This window comes from Rhinoraja longicauda, chromosome 19 (genome assembly GCF_053455715.1).
Source record: "Rhinoraja longicauda isolate Sanriku21f chromosome 19, sRhiLon1.1, whole genome shotgun sequence".
NCBI lineage: Eukaryota > Metazoa > Chordata > Chondrichthyes > Rajiformes > Arhynchobatidae > Rhinoraja > Rhinoraja longicauda.
Window position 1 is genome coordinate 17,388,458 of NC_135971.1, and position 22,104 is coordinate 17,410,561.

The 22,104-nt window shown below is 45.0% G+C and overlaps 2 protein-coding genes across 2 annotated transcripts in view; one reads left to right on the plus strand and one right to left on the minus strand.

Annotated features, from left to right (window-relative positions):
* Positions 1-22,104, minus strand: part of LOC144602868 (pre-mRNA-splicing factor ATP-dependent RNA helicase DHX16-like) — a 783,352-nt gene that overhangs the window by 477,835 nt on the left and 283,413 nt on the right. The window lies entirely within an intron of this gene.
* LOC144602542 (zinc-binding protein A33-like) lies at positions 889-21,958 on the plus strand. Its single transcript, XM_078415670.1, has 9 exons — positions 889-959; positions 7,162-7,355; positions 9,004-9,251; positions 14,121-14,584; positions 14,673-14,768; positions 16,079-16,312; positions 17,517-17,539; positions 17,637-17,755; positions 21,242-21,958. Exons 4-9 carry the CDS (start codon positions 14,174-14,176, stop codon positions 21,769-21,771), a joined length of 1,413 nt encoding a protein of 470 aa, XP_078271796.1. The 5' UTR covers positions 889-959; positions 7,162-7,355; positions 9,004-9,251; positions 14,121-14,173; the 3' UTR covers positions 21,772-21,958.

Here is a 22,104-nt window from a genome sequence, read left to right on the forward strand (position 1 = left end):
GGATGTTTTTATGGCAGAAATAGTTAGATTCTTGATTATATCGGGTATCGGAGGTTATGGGGAGAAGGCAGGAGAATGGGGTTAGGAGGGAGAGATAGATCAGCCATGATTGAATGGCGGAGTAGACAATGGGCCGAATGTCCTAATTCTGCTCCTATCACTTGTGACCTGCTGAGTTACTCCAGCACTTTGTGTCCTTTTGAACATAATATTCTCGAGTGCAGCCTCACCAGTGAGTTCGACAAAGTGAGTGCTGTGGTCTTTGCAGATGGGACACTGAAACACGTGAAGCTCCCACTGTCAGTCCAGGCGTAGGTTGGGTGACCAAGTCAAGGGCTCCCAGGAGATTTTTTAATGAATGAACACGTTTAAACACGGCTGTTTGTCTATCCCTTTTCACTGAACAGAATGATTTAGAAATAAACACAACTGTTTTGTTGAATGGCGCTGTGGATAACTTCCTGGAACTTTACTTCTGTAACTTATGTTCATCCCCATGACCAAAGCTTCAAAGAGTTGCCAATCTTTGAAGCCAGGATGAGGCTGGGGGAGCGGGGGACCTTGTCACCTGCGGAGGGCGAGACAATGGGAGCGCCCTGAGTTATGTCACTCTGCTGTCATGTGCCGCGGGGAAAAGGGCTGTGGACGGAGACTGCTGTCACGTTTGTCGGGGGCGGGTTGAATGGGATCTGGCGTCACGTGTCGGGGGCGGCATAATGGAGATCTGGTGTCACGTGTCGGGGCGGACGAATGGAGATCTGGTGTCACGTGTCGGGGGCGGGGAATGGGGTCTGGTGTCACGTGTCAGGTGAATGGGGTCTGGTGTCACGTGTCGGGGCGGGTGAATAACGATCTTGTGTCACGTGTGGGGGGCGACGGGGCGGAATAGCGGCGCCGGCCAGTGACGTGTAGTTGGACGCGCGGGCGGGCCAGCGCTGGAGCAGGAAGGGGGAGAGGGGGTGAGTAACCATGGCGACCGGAGGAGGGGGGAGAGGGGAGGCAACGGCGGGGCCCGTCTCCATGGAGACGCGGCCTGGTCCCAACCTGGACAGGGAAGAGGGAGGAAAAAGGGGAAGGGCGGGTTATGGGGGGGGTGTTTGTGGAGGAGAAGTGAAGGGGAAAATGAGGAGGGGGGGTGAGGGGTGGGAAGGGAGGAGGGAGGAGGGGTGGGAAAGGAGGGCAGGCAGAAGAGGAGAGGTTGAGGGGAGGGGGACAAGATGGGATACATTGATAAATAGACAATAGGTGCAGGAGGAGGCCATTCGGCCCTTCGAGCCAGGAACGCCATTCAATGTGGTCATGGCTGATCATCCACAATCAGTGCCCTGTTCCTGCCTTCTCCCCATACCCCCTGATTCCGCTGGACCCTAGAGCTCTATCTAACTCTCTCTTGAATATATCCGGTGAATCCACAGTCACAACTCTCTGGGTGAAAAAGTTTTCGTCATCTCAGTTCTAAATTGCCGGCCCCTTATTCTTAAACTGTGTGTGACCCCTGGTTCTGGACTCCCCAGACATCGGAAACATGTTTCCTGCATCTAGCGTGTTCAATCCCTTCATAATTTAATGTGTTTCTATAAGATCCCCGCTCATCCTTCTAAATCCCAGTGAATACAAGCCCTGCAGCTCCATTCTTTCATCATATGACAGTCCCGCCATCCCGGGAATTAACCTCGTGAACCTGCGCTACACTCCCTCAATAGGAAGACAGCTCGTTCCATGTACCTACCACCCTTTGTATAAAAAAAAGTGACCCCTCATGTTCCTGTGAAATCTTTCCCCAGTCTCACCTTAAACCTATGTCCTCTGGTTCTTGATTCCCCGACTCTGAGTGAAAGACACTGTGCCTCTACCCTAGCTATTCTCCTCATGATCATATACATCATCATAAGGTCACCCCTCATCCTCCTGCGCTCCAAGGAATAAAGTCCGAGCCTGTTCAACCTCTTCCTATTGCTCAGGCCCTCAAGTCCTGGCAACATCTTTGTGAAACTTCTCTGTAATCTTTCCAGTTTAACGACATTTATACATGAATGACACACAACATTCTACAAGAAAGAAGACTGTGCGAAAAAGTGAGACTTTTATTCTGCAAATTCTGCAGGGGCATTGTAACTGTTCGTGCCAGCCCCAAACTGTGGTCCCAAATCGCCCCTTCCAGTTTTTAATCGTGTGATTTTTCTATTAACACAAGTTTGCTAGGAATGCAACTATTACATTACAGCAGGAATGTATATTTTAAATTAGTTTATTAATATAAACTGCAGATTCTGTTTCTAATATTGCAGCCATTTCAATGACAATTTTTTTTAATTTTTTTTAAAAAAATTTTTATTTTTGAAAAGCATATGTACAAATCGAAATAAGAAAAAACACATTTGTTACAAAGTTCTTACATAGCTTCAATTTTTAAATTTTTGAAGAGAGAAAGTAAAAATAAAAATATAAAACTATAAACTTGGGGAGAGAGAGAGTAAGAGGGTTAAAAAAAAAAGAAAAAAGGATCTAACAATAAAAATTAACGGGAGTAGATCCGGGAGACAAAAACCACAGCTGTACATCCAACCCCCAACTCAAGTTTCAACTTTTTATTTAAATTATTTTTTTATTTTAGTCCTGTGCCAAGCCCATTTACTTTTCTAAAAATTCAATAAATGGAGACCATATTTTTAAAAATAACTCAGGTTTGTCGATTAAGGCAAACCTTATTTTTTCCAAATGCAGGGTCTCTGTCATTTCCATAGTCCACATTTTAATTGTGGGGGTTATTGGTTTTTTCCAAAATTTAAGTATTAGTTTTTTCGCAGTTATTAGACTGTAATCAAGAAAATGTACCTGACTTACTGTAAAATTTGTAGTATGTTCTGATAATCCTAATATAATTAATTTTGGGTCCATATCTAATTTTTTATTAATAACTTTAGAAACTATTTTAAAAATCTCCAACCAGAAGTTTTGCATTTTTATACAAGTTACGAAAATATGAGTTAAATTAGCTTCTTGAAATTGACATTTATCACACATAGGAGAGATACTAGGAAAAATCCTATTTAATTTCGTCTTCGAATAATGTAATCTATGTATTATTTTAAATTGTATTAGGGAATGTCTAGTATTCAATGAACATTGATGTATATGTTGTAAACTTTCATCCCATATATCTTGCATTATAACTTGATTCAATTCGTCCTCCCATGCTCGTCTATAAGATTCTGATGACGGAATGTCAATGTCAAGGAGAATATTGTAAATAAAAGATATTAATTTATTTGAGTTATAATGTCGATTCAGGCATACATCAAGTATTTCTGGACCTCTAAACTTATATTCTTGCATGTGTGATTTTACATAATCTCTAAGTTGTAAATATCTAAAATAATTATTAACATGTAATCCGTACTTCTGCTGTAACTCCTGAAACGAAAGAAAAGTTCCCTTATGATAAAGATCTCCCACCCTTTTGATTCCATAACTTTTCCATTGAGCAAAGCCTCTATCTAAGACAGACGGTTTAAAAGAAGGATTATTCGCAATAGGAAGGAAAACAGATAATTTACTCAATTTTAACGTAAGCTTTAATTGTTTCCAGGTACGGATAACACTATGTATAATGGAATTACCTCCATATGTTTTTTTATTTAAATTTATTGGAGCTAAGAGGATCGCACCAATATCGAATGGTAAACAATCCTCTTTCTCCATCTTTAACCAATCCGGTTGTTGATCAGAATCATCCAACCAGCAGGTTATATTTTTAATATTAACCGCCCAATAATAAAATAAAAAGTTAGGTAAAGCAATTCCTCCATTAATTTTAGACTTACATAAGTGTCTTTTATTTATTCTATGAGTCTTGTAGTCCCAAATAAAATTAGTAACAATTGAATCAATTTAAAAAAAAAACTTTTTTGGAAGGTAGATCGGAATTGCTTGAAATAAGTATAGTAGCTGTGGCAGAAAGATCATCTTTATAGCATTACTACGACCAACTAATGATATAGGAAGTGTTTTCCAAAATTGGATATTTCTGTGTAATTTAACAAGTAAAGGAGGAAAATTTGATTTAAATAAAGAAGTATATTTCCTAGTCACGTAAATTCCAAGATATTTAAACTTTTCATAGGCAATTTTGAAAGGAAATTGTTGAAGTATGGCCGGATTATGCTCCATTATTGGCATAATTTCACTTTTATACCAGTTAATTCTATAACCTGAAAATGAACCAAATTGAGTTATGAGATTTAATAAATTCGGAATGCTAATTTCTGGCTTTGTAATATATATTAATACATCATCCGCATATAAAGAAATTTTATTGGTTGTATGTTTAGTGTTGTAGCCATAAATATGTGAATTTGATCTAATACTCTCAGCAAGTGGTTCTATAATTAGGGCAAATAAAAGTGGTGATAGTGGACATCCTTGTCTACAACCCCTAGCTAAATGAAATTTAGATGACAGCATTTGATTAGTTAATATTCTAGCTGTTGGGGATGTATATAAAAGTTTCACCCATGCACAAAAATTTTCACCTAGTTGAAATTTTTCCATCACTGAGAAAAGATAGGGCCATTCTACTTGATCAAATGCTTTTTCAGCATCTAGCGAGATGATTGCTAAATCTTCATTTAATAGTCTATTTGAATAAATTATATTAAACAAGCGTCTCAAATTGAAAAATGAATATCGTTTGGCTATAAAGCCTGATTGATCGGGGTGTATCAAATTGTCTATAACTAGACTTAATCTCTGAGCTAAAATTTTCGCTAATATCTTCTGATCAGTATTTAAAAGAGCTATCGCCCTATACGAACCAGGGTCTTCAGAATCCTTATCTTTTTTAGGAATGAGGATTATTGTTGATTCAGTCAGAGTTTGTGGCAATCTCTGTTGTTTAAAAGCGTGACTATATACAGTTTGCAAACGTGGAGAGATCAAACCACTGAATTTTTTATAAAATTCATTATTTAAGCCATCAGGGCCAGGAGTCTTCCCATTTTTCATGGATTTAATAGTCTCTTCAACGTCTTTCATAGTTATTTCTGCGCCCAGTAAATTTCTATCACTCACATTCAAACCAGGAAGGTTACATTCCTGCAGAAACTTTTGCATCTGCGCAGAAGTATCTGTTATTTTTGATGAATATAATGACTGATAAAATTGCAAAAATCTCTGATTAATATCCTTAGGTAGTTTAAGCAAATCTCCATTTTCTGATCTAATTTTATGAATTGTAGAATCATCTTCTAATTTACGGAGTTGACGTGCTAGCAATTTCTGTGGTTTATCTCCAAATTCAAAATGTTTTTGTTTAGTATATTGAAAAAGCCTTAAAATATGAGCTGAAAGGATATAATTTAACTTATATTTGAGAACTGCAATTTTATTATGTATTTCAATAGAGGGAGCGATGGCATTTGTTATGTCTAACTGTCTTATCTGACTTTCCAGGTCATTCTGTTCAGCTCGGTTCTTCTTGTTTTGAGACGCTTGAAAAGCAATAATACATCCTCTCACAAACGCTTTAAATGTTTCCCAAAGCAGGGACGCAGGTGTTTCAGGAAGGTCATTTGCGTTAAAAAAAATCTCAAATTGCGATTTAAGATAGTCATAACATGCTTTTTCATTTAAGATTTGCGGGTTAAATCTCCAATTAGTCTGTTTCCCCATTGCTCCTTGGAGTTTTACCCTAAATGTTAAAGAGGCATGATCGGATATAATAATATTATGATATTTTGAATTATACGTATAAGGAATAAGTTTGGAGTCCACCAAGAAATAATCAATTCTTGAATAAGTTTTATGCACAGGTGAATAAAATGAATACTCTCGGCCTGAAGGATTATCAATCCTCCAAACATCTTTTATATTTGCATTATTTATATAAGAGTTTAATAATTCACACGACTTGGATTTTGTTTTCCTTTGAGTTGAAGATCTATCCAAATAAGGATCTAATGTACAATTTAAATCTCCTCCAATTATCAAATTATATTGTCCAAATTCTGGAATGGTATTAAATATTTTTTAAAAAAATAACGGATTATCAAAATTTGGTGCGTAGACATTCACCAATATCAATTTTGTAGAATATAGTTCTCCCACTAATATAACATATCTACCTTCAGTGTCGACTATAGAGGAAGTATTTATAAATGGTATACCCTTACGAATTAAAATAGCAACACCTCTTGATTTGAAGGGAAACGATGAGTGAAATACTTTATCAATCCATTTGCCTTTCAGTCTATTATGTGCTACATTTTTTAGATGAGTTTCCTGAAGGAACATTATGTCTGCATCAATAGATTTTAAATGTGAAAGTACTTTACCTCTTTTAATTGGTTCATTAACACCCTTGACATTCCAACTACAAAATGTAATACCTTTAACCCCTGTTTTCCTAATAGAATCTTGCATCTTAACCGATAAATGGTCTATAATAAAGCAAATGGTCTGGCACCCGGACTACAACATTTTTCTTGAATGAGGGGTGGATGATTTTTTGTACAGCGTAGAGTGCCTCCCGGAAATATCTCCCAAAAGTATATAATTTCTGAAAAAAGACATGATAATAAAAGTTAAATCTAAAAAAAAAAAATCAATATCTAAAAGGTTAAAAGAGTGCAGGAAAAAAGAAGAGACAACTAAAACTACAACTACAATTAGTGCAGTTAGTGTTAGCCACCCTAAGGTGGCAAAAAATCTAAGGACTTCCGTAAGATGTAAAAAAAAAATTAATACTAGCTCCGTTTGTTAACACAGTTATTATTTGTTTTTTGTTTTTTAAAAAGAGAGATAAACGGGGCAGGCCCGAAACTAATTAGTCTATATTAAATCGATTTTTCTATCTAAAGTGTATTAATTAAGTATTCAAAGTAAGGTTTACATAAATCAAATATTACTTATACTTCTTATTAGTGATGATTAATAAAAATATACATGTTTTTTTAATTAATAATTATTAGTTACGGTTAATATACGTATAGTATATACACTAAACTTAAATCTTTGAATTTTCATATTTTTAAAGTCCAATTAAATGTCTGCCAATTAAGATAGCCATGAAATCATAATCAAGCCTTCAGCGACCTTTCGATCTCCCGAGCAAATTCCAGTGCTTTATTATAATCAGTAAAAAAGGATTCTTTTTGATTGTAGGTCACTCGGAGTTTTGCTGGATACAACATACCAAATCTGAGCGCTGGGATCTTCTTAAGAATAGATCTTGTCTCGTTAAACAGTGCTCTTTTCTTAACCACCTCAAAGGGATAATCTCTGAAGATACGAATCTCATCGCCTCGGAATGATAAAGCTCTGTTACTAGCAATTTTTGACAACATATCTTCTAAAACGTGAGCATTATGCACCCTCAGAATCAAATGTCTTGGAGGCGCATTAGCACCTGGCCGTGCTCTCAGTGCTCTATGGGCTCGATCCAGCAAGGGCTTTGAATCCATTTTCAAAACTTCCTGTAATAACTCAGCAGTAAAATCACGAACGTTTTTATCTTTTTCTTTGCCTTCTTTAACACCAAGGATTCTTAAATTTTGTCGTTTTGAATGACCCTCTAAGTCAGTACATTTTTCGGTTAATCTCATCACTAAATCAGAAAGACGCTGAGTCTCCGACAATACTACTTTTGTAGTTTCAGCACTCGTCTCGGCTAAAATTTCCAAGTCACCTATAGCCTCATCATGTTGTTCTATTGACGCGGCAATGTGGTTCAGCTTACCAGAAAAATCAGAGTCCAACTTTTGTAACTTGGAGGTTACTTCCTCCATGTGTTCATTCATTTCAGCCTTTGATTTATCCAACTGCTCCTTAATAGTAGATAGTATATGACAATTTTAATGTTCTTTTAAATATTTTTGTGGATTTTGTTTGAATTATTCGTTGGATGCAAAGACACAATTGGACACAATCCGAGACTGTGGAACAGCATCCCTCTCCCCATCAGAACTGCCCCCTCCATCGACTCCTTTAAGTCCAGGCTCAAAACCTATTTCTACTCCCTAGCGTTTGAGGCCCTCTGAGGGGGTGCTGTGAATTGTTTATGTATGTGCTGTTATGTTTGTGTGCCACTGTTTGTTCGTTTCTTAGTACCTGAACTAATGTACAGCACTTTGGTCAACGTGGGTTGTTTTTAAATGTGCTATACAAATAAAATTGACTTGGCTTGTCACAAAACAGACATCTAAAGAGGGGTCTCGACCCAAAACATCACCCATTCCTTCCATCCGGACATGCCGCCTGTCCCGCTGAGTTACTCCAGCAATTTGTGTCTATGTTTGGTTTAAATCACCATTCGCAGTTCCTTCCTACACACAAACAGACCATTCGGCCCAATCAAGCATTTCTGGTCTTCATGCTCCAGGCAAGCTTCCTCCTCAGTTTAAAACTATCGGCATAACCCCCTTTTTTGCTTTTTCCCTCGGGTGGCACAGTGGCCTAGATGGTAGAGCCGCTGCCCCACAGCGCCAGATACCAGGGTTTCCATCCTGACCTCGGGTACTGTCCGTGTGGAGTTTGCACATTCTCCCTGTGACTGCGTGGGTTTCCTCCGGGTGCTCCGATTTCCTCCCATATCCCAAAGACGTGTGGGTTCGTAGGATTATTGGCTTCGGTAAAAATTGTAAATTGTCCCTAGTGATTAGCCTATTGGTTGGCGCGGACCCGGCGGGCCGAAGGGCCTGTTTCTGCGCTGTATGTCCCCCCCGGTGTCTCGGTAGTTTTGAGTTTAGTTGATTGAGTTCAGTTGTCAGGCGTGGTGCAGTGAGAAGCTTTTGTTGAGTGCTAACCAGTGGATGAGAAAGTGATGTACGATAGAACGAGGGTGAATGGGTGATCGATGGTCGGCGTGGACGCGGTGGATTGAAGGGACTGTTTCCGTGCTGTATCTTTAAACTAAAATATATTCACTGTATTCTGTTCAACCTGAGGGAGTGGGTCACACATTCCCACTGTTCTTTGGCTAAAAAACGTTCTTTGGTTTACTTTAAGAGATACAGCGCGGAAACAGGCCCTTTGGCCCACCGTATCCGTGCTGACCAACGATACCTGTACATTAGCACTATCCCACACAGGGTGGCGTGGGTCTCTGATGATGCTGGCTGCCGTTCCCAGGAGCAGGAGAAATCTTCCTTCGAAATCTCACCTAAAAAAAAAATCAGAGCAAATGGAGCAGCAAACAAAGCAGAAGCAACAGGGCAGCGCAGTGACACAAGTAGTGCTGCTGTCTCCTAGTTCTGGTGAGCGGGTTCCATCCTGACCTCTGGCGCTGCCCGTGTGGTTCACGACTTCTCCCGGTGACCGCGTCCGATTCCTTCCACGTCCACAATACACACTGGTTCTATGGTCAATCGGGGACTGTAAATTATCCCTGTGAAAGTGGGTGGTGGACGGATGAATGGGAATTAAAGGGCACGTGAGAAGGAAAAGGCAGCAGGGAATTGTATTGGGGGAAGAGGATTGATGGGTTATAAGATTCACTCTCTGCACTCGTCCTCCCCGCCCTCTCCCTCCCCCCTCCCGAAACCTCCCGAAATTCCCCTCCCCGTCCCGGATAAAGACTCCGGGAGACATGATCTCCCCTGGTCCCGGGGCCGCGCTGCCCGAGTCTCCCCCCGACCCCCGGGGACTCTCTGATTCTCTGCTTCTCCCCCGAGTCTCCATCACCCTGGATGTGGGAACAGCAGGTCCGGGGCTCGAGGTGTCTCAGGATCGGAAGAGGGTGAGATGGACCGAGACCCGGAGGAGTCTCCCTGACACTGGCAAGAGGTTTACAGGCAGTGCGTGTGTGCTGGGATCAGAGGGATTCACATCAGGGAGACATTACTGGGAGGTGGAGGTGGCGGGGAGTCGGGGCTGGAGTCTGGGAGTCGCGCAGAGTATGTGGAGAGGAAGAGACAGGTCGCACCGACCCCGGAGACTGGAGTCTGGAGTATCTAGCGGGGGCTGGGTAACGGGTCTGATGCACTCACCTCCCCTCCATCCCGTCTCCCCGCCCGTCCCATCCCCGGGAGGGTGGCAGTTTGTCTCAGTTACGAGTCACGGAGTCATAGAGTGACACAGTGTGGAAACTGGCCCTTCGGCCCAACTTGTCCACACCGGCCAACCTGTCCCAGCTACACTAGTCTCACCTGCCTGCGCTTGGTCCATATCCCTCGAAACCTGTCCTATCCATGTACCTGTCTAACTGTTTCTTAAATATTGGGATAGTCCCAGCCTCAACTACCACATCTGGCAGCTTGTTCATACACCCGCCATCCTTTTGTGTGAAAAGGTTACGCCTCAGATTCCTATTAAATCTTTTCCCCTTCAACTTGAACCTATGCCCTCTGGTCCTCGATTCTCCTACTCTGGGCAAGAGACTGTGCATCTTCCCGATCTATTCCTCTCATGATGTTGTACACCTCTATAAGATCACCCCTCTTCCTCCTGTGCTTCAAGGAATAGAGACCAAGCCGACTTAACCTCTCCCATTTGCTCACACCCTCGAGTCCTGGCAACATCCTCGTAAATCTTCTCTGAATCCTTTCAAGCTTGACAATTTCTTTCCAATAACATGGTGCCCAGAACTGAACACAATATTCTAAATGCGGTCTCACCAACGTCTTATACAACTGCAACATGACCTCACAACTTCTATACTCTGATTGATGAAGGCCAATGTGCCAAAACCTACTTGAGCTTATCTACCTGGGACTTGACCTTCAAGGAACTATGCACCTGCACTCCCAGTTCCCACTGCTCTACAACACTCTCCAGAAGCCTACCATTCAGTGTACAGGTCCTGCCCTTGTTAGACGTTCCAAAATGCAATACCTCACACTTCTCTGTATTAAATACCATCAACCATTCCTCCGCCCACCTGGCCGATCGATCCAGATCCTGCCGCAATCTTTCACAACCATCTTCACAATCTGCAAAACCACCCACTTTTGTATCATCAGCTAACTAGCTAATCGTGCCCTGTATGTTCTCATACGAATCATTGATGTAGATGACAAACAATAATGGGCCCAGCACTGAACCCTGAGGCACACCACTGGTCACAGGCCTCCAGTCTGAGAAGCAACCTTCCACCATCACCCTCAGCTTCCTTCCATGGAGCCAATTTGCTGTCCATTCAGAGTCCGGGACAGTTTCATTTTACGACGCGGACACCAAGTCCCATCTCCACACCTTCACTGGGAATAAATTCACGGAGAAACGTTATCCTTTCTTCGGGCCTTTTGGGATGGAAACTGGCTGAGAATCTGCTCCGGTTCCGCTCAGGGTGTGTAAAAGGGTCGGGTCCCGGGACCGTCGTCAGGAACGGGGCTCGGGCTGTGCGGCAGAAACCCGGTGGACAACAGGTCGGCGCTGAACGGCTCCCGTTTAATCCCCAAATTCCACGTGGTAAAAAACCCCAGTGAGCACGGAAATAAAACCAGGGGGAATGTAAATGTGGGAAGAGAGAAATAAATAGCAAGTGAAATCAGAGCTGTCGATCCGTTCATTTCAACGAGTTAACTGCGTCCGTCAACGGAACAGAAATACTTTTGTGAAAATATAAAGATTGAAACAATCGCTCTTCCCTTTTATTTATTTTTTTATTATCAAAAAATATTTTATTCAAGAAATAAGTATATACAAAAGATGTTCCTTCCAAAACTCCATCCGACATTCTCAGAGGCTATACACACATTCAATGCAGATATTCAATACACCACTTACACAAAATTACCCCCTACCCTTGACACTCATGTGGCTCAATGGCGTGGAATCCCTTCCCTTATTTGGAGGGGCGTCTCCACCACACCCTGCCCCCCCCCCCCCCCCCCCGTGTCCAGCAGCAGAAGGACCCTAGTCTGTGGCCCTCCCCCATAGAACCTTGGTGTTGGCTGCACCAAGCTTCAATGCGTCCCTCAGCACGTACTCCTGCAGTCTGCAGCGGGTCAGTCGGCAACATTACCAGACGGACAGCTCGCTCCACTGGGAGGTCAACAAAGCTCGTGCAGACCAAAGAGCGTCTTTCACCCAGTTGATGACCTTCCAACAGCACTCGATGTCAGTGTCTGAATGTATCCCTGGGAACAGTTCGTAGATCACAGAGTCCTCTGTGACGGAGCTGCTCAGAATAAATCGTGACAGTGACCCCTGCAAACCTCTCCAGACTCTCTTGGAATATCCACACTCGGTGAAGAGGTGTGCGACCGTCTCCTCTCCATAGCAGCCGTCCCGAGGGCAGTGTGCGCTGGTAGTGAGGTTCTGACGGTGCAGGAAGGATCTGAGTGGGAGGGCTCCCCTCACCGCCAGCCAAGCCAGATCTTGGTGCTTGTTGGTGAGTTCTGGTGATGAGACATTTTGCCAGACAAGCTAGGCAGTCTGCTCTTGGAACCACGCCACAGGATCCATGGAGTAATTTCCCTGCAGTGCCTGCAGGACGTTCCGTGCTGACCACTGTCCGATGGACTTGTGGTCAAACGTGTTGGTCTGGAAGAACCTTACCACGAATCACATGTTGCGGCAATGGTCCAGCTGACTGTCACATTGCGTGGTATCTGCGCCAGGCCCATCCTTCGCAACACTGGGGACAGGTAGAACCTCAGCAGGCAGTGATACTTGGTGCCCACATGCCTTGGCTCTACGCTCCGCCTGATGCAGCCACACACGAAGGCGTCCATCAGGGTGAATGCGACGTTGGGCAAGCTTTTACCCCCATTGTCTGCCAACTTGTGCATTATGGCCCGTCGCACCCGGTCCATCCTCGACCCCCAGATGAAGCGGCGTATGAGTGGGAGGGGGGGGGGGGGTCACATAACATGTGACAATAGAGTATAATTGAATCATTGAGTTGAATTCAAGTTTGCACATGAGACTGTTAAATAAAATAACAGTGTTTGCTGTAGAAGTAATGTTATTGTGCAGCCTAATGTAATGAACAATTCACGATGAGAAACACTGATGTGTTGAGTTTAAGGGAATGAAATTTACCCGCAGCTGATTGCAAATGACATCCACTTTGTGGTCAGGGCTGTGATTGACGGGGCTGAGCTCCGCCTCCCCCCAGCCGTTGCCCCGCCCCTTTCATTGGCCGCAGGTTCAGCAGCAGCCGCGCCGGCGGCTCCACAGCTCCGGGTCCCCCCGGGTCCTAAACCCGCCGCCACGTTGTTGTCCAGCCTCACTTACCCCCTCTGGCAGCTTGTTCCAGACACCCACGACCTTCTGTGTGAAAATGTTCCTCAGGTTCCCTTTAAATCTTGCACCTCTCACCACAAACCTGTGTCCTCTAGTTCTCGATTCCACTGCTCCGGGTAACAGACTGTGCATTCACCCTGTCTATTCACCTCTTGATCTTATGCACTTCAGCCTCCTGCGCTCCAATTAATAAATCCTTCCCTGCCCAACCTCTCCCTTTCGCTCTGACCCTCAAATCCTGGCACCATCTTCGTGAATCCACTCTGCAGTTGTTTCCAGCATTTTGTCCTGCCTTACACTGTCCCAAGCGCTACTCTCCGCTTCCGTCTATATTCAGGACAGTTTAATGTGTAACTGACCCCTCCCTGTGGTAGAGAGCGGGGGAACCCTCCATAGTTTCCGCGGGTGGATTTGTCTCCTTCCTTTAAAATGGTCGTAACGATGGTGACCCTCGGGTGCTCTGGCCGGCGCACCTCTTCCCAGAGGAAGGCAGACATTGATGGTGAAACTCACCAGCGCCTTCAGTGCACCTGCACAACCTTTCGCCGTCTGAGGAGAAGACTGTTTGAAGATCAGGACACAATTCGCAAGTCCTCAATCATTTTGTCACACACCTTCTGTCTTTTCATCTCTGGCCTTTGTCCAACCGTCTGACTATCAACTCCCTCTCCCCCCTCAACTGTGTCAACCTATTGCCAGCCAGGCTTTGTCCTGCCCCCTTCCTCCCATCGTTATTCCATCTCCCACCCCCTACAATCAGTCTGAAGAAGGGTCCTGACCCGAAACATCAGCTGTCCATGTTGTCCAGATGTGCTGCTTGACCCACTGACTTACTCCAGCCCTTTGTACTTTTTTTTGTAAACCTGCATCTGCAGTTCCTTGTTTCTGCATCATCACGTTGAACATTTGCGTCAGATTTACATTCATTCCTCTAGACGGCGGCGTGCGCAGTGGACATACGTTTTGAACCAGGAAGTGGCAGAGTTAAATGGCTTCGAAAGAACAGGTCGAGAGTTGGTCCGAGGAGGCAGTTTGTCCCATCTGCCTGCATTTCTTCACCGATCCGGTGTCACTGGAGTGTGGACACAACTTCTGCCGCTCCTGTATCACACAGAGTTGGGACAGGGAGGGGAGAAACTGCTGCCCGGAATGTAGAGAGGTGTTTAGAGACCACAGCCTCAGGGTGAGTCGGGCCTTGGCGAGACTGGCTGAGAAAGCTCGAACCCTGAGCCTGAATCGGACAGAGAAGGAAAGTAAACTTCACTGCGAGGAACATCAGGAAGAACTGAAGCTGTTTTGTGAAACTGACAAGAAGCTGATCTGCCTGGTTTGTCGAGATTCGCGGGAACACAGAGAGCACCGCTTCATGCCGGTTAAAGAAGCTGTTGAAAACAACAAGGTAAAAGCAAACCGATTTAATCACATCATTTTAATTCCTTCTTTACTGTTCAATAATTTAATTTTCTGATTCCCAAACACAATTCCAGGATCAGGTGAAATCTTCTATCAAATCTCTCACGGAAAAGAAATCAGGGATCCAGCAAATGGAGCAGCAACAGAAAGAGAAGATTTCTGGAGTTCTGGTAAGGCTTTTAAGTTTCGATTTCCTGATCTTGTGCAGGTTTGATCCCTGTGACGCGTGTAATAACAGGGCAGCGCAGTGACACAAGTAGTGCTGCTGTCTCCCAGTTCTGGTGACCGGGTTCGATCCTGACCTCGGGTGCTGCATAGAAAATAGGTGCAGGAGTAGGCCATTCGGCCCTTCGAGCCAGCACCGTCATTCAATATGATCATGGCCTACCCTTTATTCTTAAACTATAACCCCTGGTTCTGGACTCCCCTAACATCGGGAACATTTTTCCTGCGTCTAGCCTCTCCAATCCCTAAAGAATTTTACATGTTTCTATAAGATCCTATCTCATCTTTCTAAATTCCAGTGAATACGAGCCCAGTCGACCCATTCAGAATCAGTCTGAAGAGGGTCTCGACCCAAAACGTCACCCATTCCCTCTCCTAGATGCTGCCTGACCTGCTGAGTTACTCCAGCATTTGTGATACATTCTTTCATCATATGTCAGTCCTGCCATCCCGGTAATTAACCTGATGAACCTACACTGCACTCCCACAATAGCAAGAATGTCCTTCCTTAAATTAGGAGATCAAAACAGAACACAATTTTCCAGGTGTGGTCTCAACAGGACCCTGCACAACTGCAGTAGGACCTCCTTGCTCCTAAACTCCAATCCTCTCACAATGAAGGCCAACATGCCATTAGTTTTCTTCACTGCCTGCTGTACGTGCATGCTTACTTTCATTGACTGGTGTACAAGGACACCCAGGTCTCATTGCACCTCCACTTTTCCTAATCTGACACCATTCAGATAATAATCTGCCTTCTTATTCTTGCCACCAAAGTGGATAACGTCACATTTATCCCCATTTTACTGCATCTGCCATGCATCTGCCCACTCACCCAACCTGTCCAACTCACCCTGCAGCCTCACAACATCCCCCTCGCAGCTCACACTGCCGCCCAGCTTTGTGGCATCCGCAAACTTGGAGATGTTACATTTAATTCCCTCGTCTAAATCGTTAATATATATTGTAAATAACTGCGGTTCCAGCAATGAACCTTGCAGCACCCCACTAGGGGGTGGTAGACGGATAAATGGGAATTAATGGGCACCTGAAAAGGAATAGGCAGCTGGGAATTGTATTAGGTGTAGAGGATTGAAGGTTATAAGATTACCCTCACAACATTTCAGAAGCATTTAGACAAACTATTGAAATGCCAAAGCAAGTAAAAAAATGCACAGGACAAATGTCACCGTCAACCTCTGAGGGAATCACAATCAGTGACATCACATATTGATCTTCACCTTTCATTTGACAGGAACAGTCACACAACCTTCAGTCCAAGATCGCATCCCAGTTTGCTGAACTGCACCAGATTCTCACTGAGAAAGAGCAGCGCGTACAGGCAGATATCCGGGAGGAAGAGAAGAGGATTCTGAATAGAATGAAGAAAAATCTTGGAGAGATCGAAGAGAATTTAAAATCTATTCAGGAGGAACTCTCTAAGTTGCAGCAGCAGATGGATCAAAAGGACACTGTGGTGTTTCTGAAGGTGAGGGGTTACACCACAGTCTGGCGAAGTGAAAGTGCGGTCACAAAATGGTGGTGACATTTCAGAAATAAATGCTGCATTTACCAGTAATTCAGAACTGGGTAAATGTTTCAACTGTTCCAGCTGTTGTTCCCAAACTAATTGGCCTCCCGCATAATCTATGGGATCTCAGGACTACCTGGCCAGAATGTAGAGAGGTGTTTGTATTCTGTGGAGTTCAGAACTACGACGGGTGATCCTATATCTGATCCCAAGCACCACGAATGGACAGAGGGCAGTAAATCTCTGGGATTCTCCAACCAAGAGACTCAGAGAGGTTTAACCTGTTAGACGTATTTATACCAGAGGAAGATACATTTTTGAAAATTCGGGGAACAGAAATCAAAGGGAATGGGACAAAGTGGAGGAGTTCGTTCCTGGGCTAGATCAGCCATGACCACATTGTGGGGATTAACGTTGAAATCTAGAACGTGGCGCACAAAGCAGATTGATCATCTATATCCGGTTCCCATCAGCAGTGGGCGGTCACCTTGGGGGAATTTGCTCTGTTTGTTTTACCCACCTTTGTTCACCACAGAATGACATCCCATTCTACATAATAGACAGGCCATTCGGCACATCCTATCCAGTCAGGATTTCTGCTCCACTCAACATCCCTCCCATCTACTCACCACACCCGGTAACAATACCCTGAATTCCAGGAGCGCTCGCGTGTTTATCCCGCTTGCCCTTAAATGTATCTCTGCTGTTGGCTTCAGTCCCTCCAATGCTAGTGAGGTCCATGTTCTCATGACTGCATTCCTTTCGGTATTTGTTGATGACCACGTTACATTTCAGCTTTGATTTTTGCTCTCCCATGGATTAGAGGTATTATTTCATCCTCACCCATTTAAATCCACCGATAAACTTAAACCCTATCTCATCATTCCTGACATCTTCTCCCGATAAAATCCCACGACCTGCCTAGTCTTTGCATTGAGTTCCATCCTCTCAGATATGGCGTCATTCTCATGAAAATTCCTTGCGCTTTTCCCCATCGTTCTACGTCTCGACGGTAATGTCCACTTTCGATCTGCATGGCAGCGGCGATAAGAGATGGGAAATGGGAATTATGAGAGGGTTGTAGAAATGTGGAGAAATTCCCGCTGTCGGGATGAGGACGGTCCATCTCAGTCAATTGAGATTTGTGTTTTATTTCTTTCAGGAGGAAGCTGGTCGCAAGCGAAGGTAGGACATGCTTTTGACGGAAACATTGTAAGTTTTGGTGGAACAACTCAAAACATTTCTAATGCTCAGTTGATAACCGGCTGTTAAATATTCGCAGGGTTCGTGATGAAGCCAAACCACTATCGGTGGTAGAGGAGGCCTTGCCGATTGACAAGTTTCATTGCCCTGTTTCATTCCACACAGTATTTAAAGAAACATCTTATGACTTCAAGCAAGGTAAAGCTAATATTTTTTCCATTGTTCTTGTTCCTGACATCTTGAAGTAAGATGTGTACGAAAGAACTGCAGTTGCAGGTTTAAATCAAAAATAGACACAAAATGCTGGAGTGACTCATCGGGAAAGGCAGCATCTCTAGAGGGAAGGAATGGGTGACGTTTCGGGTCGAGGCCATTCTACAGTCTGAAGAAGTTTCTCAATCCGAAACGTCACCCATTCCTTCTCTCCAGAGATGCTGCCTGTCCCACTGAGTTACTCCAGCATTTTGTGTCTACCTTTGATTGCGTCCTGTTTCAAGTAATACTAAGATGCAAAGATTAATGTTATTTTGGAGTGAAGGGAAATCGAAGATTTGATCTACCACCTGCTCATCTGCTGGGAAGCATCACAGAGTCAGAGAGCTTTGTAGCACAGCAACAGGCCCTTGGACTCGACTCGACGATGCCAACCACGTTGTCCAACCAAGCTAGCCCCACTTGCCTGAGTCTGGCTCATATCCTTCCAAGTCTTTCTTATCCACGTATCTACCCAATTCTCTGTGAACTGTTGTAATTGTACCTGCCTCGACCACTTCCTCTGTCAGATCGTTCCACATCTACACTACCCACTGACTGAAAAACCTGCTCCTCAGGTCCTTTTTATTGTTTCCACTCTCACCTTAAACTGATGCGCTCGAGGTTCAGACTCTCCGACCTTGGGTAAAGTATTGTGGATCAGTTCCTGTGGATTGGAGGATAGCAAATGTTATCCCACTTTTTAAGAAAGGAGGGAGAGAGAAAACGGGTAATTATAGACCAGTTAGTCGGACATCAGTGGTGGGGAAGATGCTGGAGTCAATTATAAAAGACGAAATTGCTGAGCATTTGGATAGCAGTAACGGGATCATTCCGAGTCAGCATGGATTTACGAAGGGGAAATCATGCTTGACAAATCTACTGGAATTTTTTGAGGATGTAACTAGGAAAATTGACAAGGGAGAGTCAGTGGATGTGGTGTACCTCGACTTTCAGAACGCCTTCGACAAGGTCCCACATAGGAGATTAGTGGGCAAAATTAGGGCACATGGTATTGGGGGTAGGGTACTGACATGGATAGAAAATTGGTTGACAGACAGAAAGCAAAGAGTGGGGATAAATGGGTCCCTTTCGGAATGGCAGGCAGTGACCAGTGGGGTACCGCAAGGTTCGGTGCTGGGACCCCAGCTATTTACGATATACATTAATGACTTAGACGAAGGGATTAAAAGTACCATTAGCAAATTTGCAGATGATACTAAGTTGGGGGGTAGTGTGAATTGTGAGGAAGATGCAATAAGGCTGCAGGGTGACTTGGACAGGTTGTGTGAGTGGGCGGATGCATGGCAGATGCAGTTTAATGTAGATAAGTGTGAGGTTATTCACTTTGGAAGTAAGAATAGAAAGGCAGATTATTATCTGAATGGTGTCAAGTTAGGAGGAGGGGGAGTTCAACGAGATCTGGGTGTCCTAGTGCATCAGTCAATGAAAGGAAGCATGCAGGTACAGCAGGCAGTGAAGAAAGCCAATGGAATGTTGGCCTTCGTAACAAGAGGAGTTGAGTATAGGAGCAAAGAGGTCCTTCTACAGTTGTACCGGGCCCTGGTGAGACCGCACCTGGAGTACTGTGTGCAGTTTTGGTCTCCAAAATTTGAGGAAGGATATTCTTGCTATGGAGGGCGTGCAGCGTAGGTTCACTAGGTTAATTCCCGGAATGGCGGGACTGTCGTATGTTGAAAGGCTGGAGCGATTGGGCTTGTATACACTGGAATTTAGAAGGATGAGGGGTGATCTTATTGAAACATATAAGATAATTAGGGGATTGGACACATTAGAGGCAGATAACATGTTCCCAATGTTGGGGGAGTCCAGAACAAGGGGCCACAGTTTAAGAATAAGGGGTAGGCCATTTAGAACGGAGATGAGGAAGAACTTTTTCAGTCAGAGGGTGGTGAAGGTGTGGAATTCTCTGCCTCAGAAGGCAGTGGAGACCAGTTCGTTGGATTCTTTCAAGAGAGAGCTGGATAGAGCTCTTAAGGATAGTGGAGTGAGAGGGTATGGGGAGAAGGCAGGAACGGGGTACTGATTGAGAGTGATCAGCCATGATCGCATTGAATGGCGGTGCTGGCTCGAAGGGCTGAATGGCCTACTCCTGCACCTATTGTCTATTGTCTATTGTCTAATCACCTTATCTGTGCATCTTATACACATCTATAATGTCACTCTGACAGGCTCCCAAGAAGAAATGTCCCAGTCTGAATAGTCTGTTCCAGGAATGAGTAGATTAACCTATGATGAGCGTTTGTCATCATTGGGCCTGTAGTCGCTGGTGATTAGAAGAATGAGGGGGGACCTCATCGAAAAATACAGAATAGTGAAAGGCTTGGATAGAGTGGATGTGGAGAGGATGTTTCCATTAGTGAGAGAATCTAGGGCTAGAGGTCATAGCGTCAGAATTAAAGGATGTTCTTTTAGGAAGGAGATGAGGGGGATGTCAAACCTGGAACGACTGTTTGGGTCCTTGGATGGAGTTGAGGGGGTAGGTAAAGGGACAGATGTTGCATCTCCTGCGGTTGCACGGGAATGTGCCCGGGGATGGGGTGGTTTGGGCAGGAAGGGATGAAAGGTCATGAGCCTCAGAATTAAAGGATGTTCTTTTCGGAAGGAGATGAGGGGAAATGCTTTTAATCAGAGGGTGGTGAAATTGTGGAATTCATTGCCACAGAAGGCTGTGGAGGCCAAGTCAGTGGATATTTTTAAGGCAGAGATTGTGGGGAGAAGGCAGGAGAAAGGGGTTAGGAGCGAGAGATAGATCAGCCATGATTGAATGGTGGAGTAGACTTGATGGGCCAAATGGCCTCATTCTAATACTTTCATTTATGACATTAGATCCTGATGACGGTCCAACTTCACCTGATAATTCAGCCCTTCAGACCTGATGAAGTTGTTGTAAACCCTTTTGCACCCACTCCAATTGACTAACAAACCCACCCTTCCCTTTGTCTCACCCTCCACTCAAACAACACAGGAGCAGGTCATCTGGCCCCTCGTGTCTGCCCCCTTTCACTGTGATCATGACGACCCCACCACTCACCTCTACCTGTTCTTTAACATCCTCAAATTACCGCTCACCTCAATATCAACCTGCTCCGATCTGCCTCCATATCTGAATAACCCGCTTCATTCCCCCTTCCCCACCGCAATCTCACAATCCTCCTCACTCTCCGCACTCGTCCTCCTGGTCCACCCTCCCCCACCTCACGAAATCCCCCTCTCCATCCCCGGATAAAAACTCCAGGAGAGATGTCTGTTGTCCACCCGATGTGGTTGTGGGTGAACCCCGGGCAGGGTTTCAGTTGTCCGCCCGCCTGTGCCTGAGGCCGAGCGGCCTCTCCCCCGGTCCCGGGGCCGCGCTGCCCGAGTCTCTCCCCGACCCCCGGGGACTCTCTGATTCTCTGCTTCTCCCCCCAGTCTCCGTCACCCTGGATGTGGAAACAGCGGGTCCGGGGCTCGAGGTGTCTGAGGATCGGAAGAGGGTGAGACGGACCAAGACCCGGAGGAGTCTCCCTGACACCGGGAAGAGGTTTACAGACAGTGCGTGTGTGCTGGGGTCGGAGGGATTCACATCGGGGAGACATTACTGGGAGGTGGAGGTGGCGGGGAGTCGGGGTTGGAGAATGGGAGTCGCCGCAGAGTCTGTGGAGAGGAAGAGACCGGTCACACTGACCCCGGAGACTGGAGTCTGGAGCATCAGGCGGGGGGGTGACGGGTTTGATGCACTCACCTCCCCTCTATCCCGTCTCCCCGCCCGTCCCATCCCCGGGAGGGTGGGAGTTTATCTCAGTTACGAGTCCGGGACAGTTTCATTTTACGACGTGGACACCAAGTCCCATCTCCACACCTTCACTGGGAATAAATTCACGGAGAAACTTTATCCTTTCTTCGGGACTTGGGATGGAAACTGGCTGAGGATCTGCTCCGGTTCCGCTCCGGGTGTGTAAAAGGGTCGGGTCCCGGGACCGGCGTCAGGAGCGGGGCTCAGGCTGTGGGGCAGAAACCCGGTGGACAACAGGTCGGCGCTGAACGGCTCCCATTTAATCCCGAAATTACCCGTCGTGAAACACCCAGTGAGCGCGGAAATAAAACCAGGGGGAATGTAAATGTGGGAAGAGAGAAATAAACCGCAAGTGGAATCAGAGCTGTCGATCCGTTCATTTCAACTCGTTAACTGCGTCACTTCTTGGTCCCGCCACTAGCATTGAACGGTAGCGTAGCGGTAGAGTTGCTGCTTTACAGCGAATGCAGCGCCGGAGACTCAGGTTCGATCCTGACTA